The sequence below is a fragment of the Eupeodes corollae genome, chromosome 2 (genome assembly GCF_945859685.1).
Source record: "Eupeodes corollae chromosome 2, idEupCoro1.1, whole genome shotgun sequence".
Classification (NCBI taxonomy): domain Eukaryota; kingdom Metazoa; phylum Arthropoda; class Insecta; order Diptera; family Syrphidae; genus Eupeodes; species Eupeodes corollae.
Window position 1 is genome coordinate 87747361 of NC_079148.1, and position 4456 is coordinate 87751816.

Below are 4456 nucleotides of genomic sequence, written 5' to 3' on the forward strand. Positions count from 1 at the left end.
CATTTTAATAGACGAAGAAAAGAAAACTTCCCTAGCTATGGATTGAGATAATCGCAAATATCAAGTGATAACAATGCAATGAAGCAATTAGCAAATAATATAGGATATAATATAAAAAAATCACTTTTAACATGAATATTTACTTTAAGCATATTAATATTTTTTATGGAGAAAAAAACAATTTTATAAACATTAAAAAAACATCTTCATAAACTATTATAACTGGGAACTAAAAATATAAATTCTATATCAAACAAAACCTATTACAAACGCGCTGCACAAATTCATCAACTTCCTTCAACCAGTGGGGGTCATATAGGCCATACAACTTATCCAGTTAAGTTCTAAAACAAATTAATTTAGAACTCAGAAAAACTGCAGTTTTCATAAGATCCATTCAATTTTATTTTTTGACTTACCAAATTAGTGTAAGGCTTTCTTAAAGTGTTTTTTTTCTTTTAAAATTGATTTTCTATTAATTACAAAAATTTCTTAGATCTTAAAAATTCAAAAAATTTACTTTGTGAATTACATTTTTTTCTGTGATTTAAGCACGAATTTCAAGAGTATAAATGTCCCAAAAACAGCAAAGCGACACTATCGTCAAACTAATCGCTATTAAAAAAAACATTATAGACGTTTTATATATATTAATTTAATATAAAAGATTTGAATCCATCGAGAACTTGAATAAAAAGGATTCTGCAAAGTGTAATTTGTGAGTGCCACACTAAAGTGTTATCCCAACGTATTGGTTTATAAATACTAATTTGTTTTTATTTTTTATATTTAAAGAAATTTTATACTTATAATTGAACCTGTCTTATAAATTCAAGAACCATACATTTTTCTCTCTACAATTTTTTAGTTTTATCAAAATATTTTCAAAAGGCTCACGCAAAACAAAACGATAGTAATAATAGACTCCCGGAAAATTTGTTTCAATACAATACCTAACATTTAATTCTGTGCATTTCACGAAGAACTCTCTAACCTATTGCATTTTACCTTTTAAATATGACATATTTTGAATACTGATGGAATCTTAGAATGCTTTCAAAGGTAAGGAGTCGTCCAAATTAAATATCTTATTGGACAACAATGTTCTAAAATTATCTAATACTTTGGCTCTTGAAATATGTAAATGAAAGGTTAAGGTACAGTCTATGTTATGCAAATTTGTTCAACCTCCTTTCAAAAAATTAAAGAACATTTGTAGGCGGTTTTCAAAAACTCGTCATTAGTGTGACCAACACGCCCGCCCCCGCCGCCGCGCCGCTGATTAAAAGACTTGATCCTCCCTTGCTGGATACAGAAACATTATATCAGTTATAGGTGTTTTCTGAAACAAAAACATTTTGTCACAACTCTGAAATAAGAACATTTTGCCAGAACTCTGAAATCAAATTGATATTTAATTATTGCTCACTAATAAGATGTTTAAAAAAATATTATAAGAGTTTATATCAAATTGTGTATTATGAGCAAAAGATGCACTGTCTGAAAGTTTCGTAACAGAAATCATGGATTGGCTAAATTTTTAAGTAAGATGGTCTAAAGTTGTTGTGCCTCATAAAATGAGGTAAACTCTTTACACTAAAAGATTGATCAATAAAACTTAATTTTCGTAAAATACTCTAATTTTCTTTAATTTACATCTTTATTTATTTTTCAAGTCCTTATTTCTAAGCTTTGTATAAATATATCAGTCGTATTGTTTATTTCTTAGTATAAATATAATAATTAACCTCTTAAAAATCTATTGTATAACGATGTCATTTAGAAAGTTGGAGAATAATAAAATGTATTACATGTTATTTCTCGTTTACAACATTCCGGAAATGATGCTTCAGGATATAAAACTTTTCCCTCTGTGCATCCTTCACGCATCTTTTGGTTAACACAATGCATTATTGAAGCATGACCATTTTCATAGCAGGTTACCATTTTGCATTCGCCCTTGTGTTTCTTTACAACTTCACCTGATTCCATTATTACACCTTCACCAAGATGGCACTTTCCAGGATGTTCTAAAAAATAAATTATAAACATAACTTTATAGTATTCTCAAGATTTTTCAAAAAAAAACCTTTAACTTACCTGGATGTCTGAAAAGTCCAGCGCTTATCCTTGCATCAGCTGAAATTGCCATACAAACTACCAACAGAATTGAAATCATAACGACTGAATTCATGGCGATGTTTGATTTAATTAGTTGAGCAACTGCAACGATAAAACATTTTTTAATTATTACGAATTTCTTTAATACGAATATTAAGGCATAATATTTAATAACAAAATTTGAAAAGATATAAACAAAAGCGAAAGAATCAATTGCTTTAAATCCAAAAATATTGCAATTAATGTGTTGATTTTTTCGAAATTATTTTTGAATAAATTAGAAGTTTATGAGGATATTTCATTTGTCTTGAATGTATTTTCAAATTATTGCAAGTTGATGTCTTCTAATTTTGGCCATCAATGACCTTTCCTTAAAGGAATCGTAAAATAAATTCTTTTTAAACAAATAAACTTTAAAATTTTAAATAATTTTAATACACAGTTTGATCAATTCCGAAAATGTCTTAGCCTTTTAAATGTTTAATTATTTCCTCATACACTTTAAATCCACTCTTTCACTTTTGATTTCAGATTCTTAAGAACTTTGTTTGTAACAATTGTTATATCATTTAATATTTACTTTTTTAAATTATAAAAATAGTTGTTTTCTTTCTGTGTTCTTCCGTTGCACCAAGATGGCTTGATTATTTTGTATTTGTTAATTATTAACTTTACTCTTAAACGTCTTCAGTAAGATACTTTTTGAGACTATACGACTTATTACAAAAGTAAGCGCTTATAAACAATCTCACAGTTTATCGGACTCTCAGTGAAACGATTAATTGGCTTTACCTCTTAATTGGTGGCGAAATTCCATTGAGAAGATCCCCCCTAGTTGGGAAATTGCCTACACATTTCTGACGTCAAGTATCTTAATTAAAGCATCACCTTGTCCAGGGGCGGAGTATGTACGTTTATATTATACACAATTTCAATTAAGCAAATGTTTTCAGAAGACAAAGATTTTTAAACATTTCAAGGCTCGCCTTTTTGCAGAGTAGGTTATAGTAGATGTTATAAGTCGCGAAAATACCTTAGAAAAGCCTATTGATGGAGAATTTTATTCTACGTTTGGGTCTTGGTTACAAATCTAAAACTTAAGACCGAATTGCCAGAAATCGAGTACTTGTATCACTACAGTTTTGAAGCTGAAAAGCTTAAAAGGTACAATACCTTTTAATAAAGCAAATGCTTTTGGTTTTAACCCAAAACAATGATGTGCTCTGATTCTGATTTTAAACATTAAAACATTTTTAAACTGATTTACTGCGACATGGTAGCCCAACACTATTAACCACATTCTTTTTGTTGGAGCGGTCCACTGAATGGAAGTTTGTTAAAATATTTGATATTTTTTGGTGTCGTTTGGTCGTGGTAATATTAACTTGGTGCATGCACCACATATTCAAGCCAAGACAGATTTCCTGGTTGTTGATTTACAAGCTTAAAATCATCTTCTTATTTTCAAAAAAACATTTGTATTTTGAATTTTTAAAGTTAGACGAGTACTTCAGCGTTAAAGCATATCTTATATCATCCCTCATTCTAAAACTTATTTTTAGAGCCGACTTCGAAATTAAAAATGATTTAAAGTCGGCTTTAGATGTTTAAAAATATACGCCATTATTTTTTGAAATGTGTGACTAATTGATAAGTCCGGCCCTGGACAGAACAATGACTTACGCCAAGCTTTTGGGAGTTTCTGGCGCTCGTTAGCACGTGGTCATACAGCATTCTATGTAAATAAGGCCGTCCAAATCATCGTCAGCTGTTTTTGTTTACCAGCTTCAGCTACGGTATATCATTTTGTTTGTTTTTGTTGGCGTCTTAGCTTTTGGAATGCGGATAAGCGACAAAGCTTTTACGTTTCTTAGATTGAAGCTTCGCAAAAACATAAGGTGTCATTTCTAAGTGTTATTGATCTCTCACGGATTTCAAGATATGTTAATTTTAATAGACTAATTAATCTTAATTTGTTTTTGTTTTTATTGAATTTCTACTTAAAATTCACCAATATTTGATATACTGGAATTAAATACTTTTTTTGTGAAATAGTTCGCCGGATTTCTGGCACCGGCTAATTGATGAGAATATCTATACTCAAAATTTGGCGTTTTTTTTCATATAAGTATTATTCATTATTTTTAAAAGAAATTTGTGGTTGACGTCAATGGAATTTCTTTGAATTTTTTATTTAAAAAAAAAAAAGAATAACAAAAACAACAAATTACGTGCATTAAGTCACTTAGAGCGAATATCATCTTCGTGGTTTTGGTTTAATCTGATTAAATAACTACGAAGGTGTCTAGTTTTAAAATGTCAATTTTTTCTATAA

General features: G+C 29.2%; 1 protein-coding gene across 1 annotated transcript; it reads right to left on the bottom strand.

The window, feature by feature from the left end:
- Positions 1 to 1641: 1641 nt before the first annotated feature.
- Positions 1642 to 2861, bottom strand: LOC129946352 (uncharacterized). The gene is made up of 3 exons (XM_056056499.1): positions 2702 to 2861; positions 2101 to 2223; positions 1642 to 2030 (listed from the first exon to the last, which is right to left on the bottom strand). Exons 2-3 carry the CDS (start codon positions 2192 to 2194, stop codon positions 1780 to 1782), a joined length of 345 nt encoding a protein of 114 aa, XP_055912474.1. The 5' UTR covers positions 2195 to 2223; positions 2702 to 2861; the 3' UTR covers positions 1642 to 1779.
- Positions 2862 to 4456: the final 1595 nt, after the last annotated feature.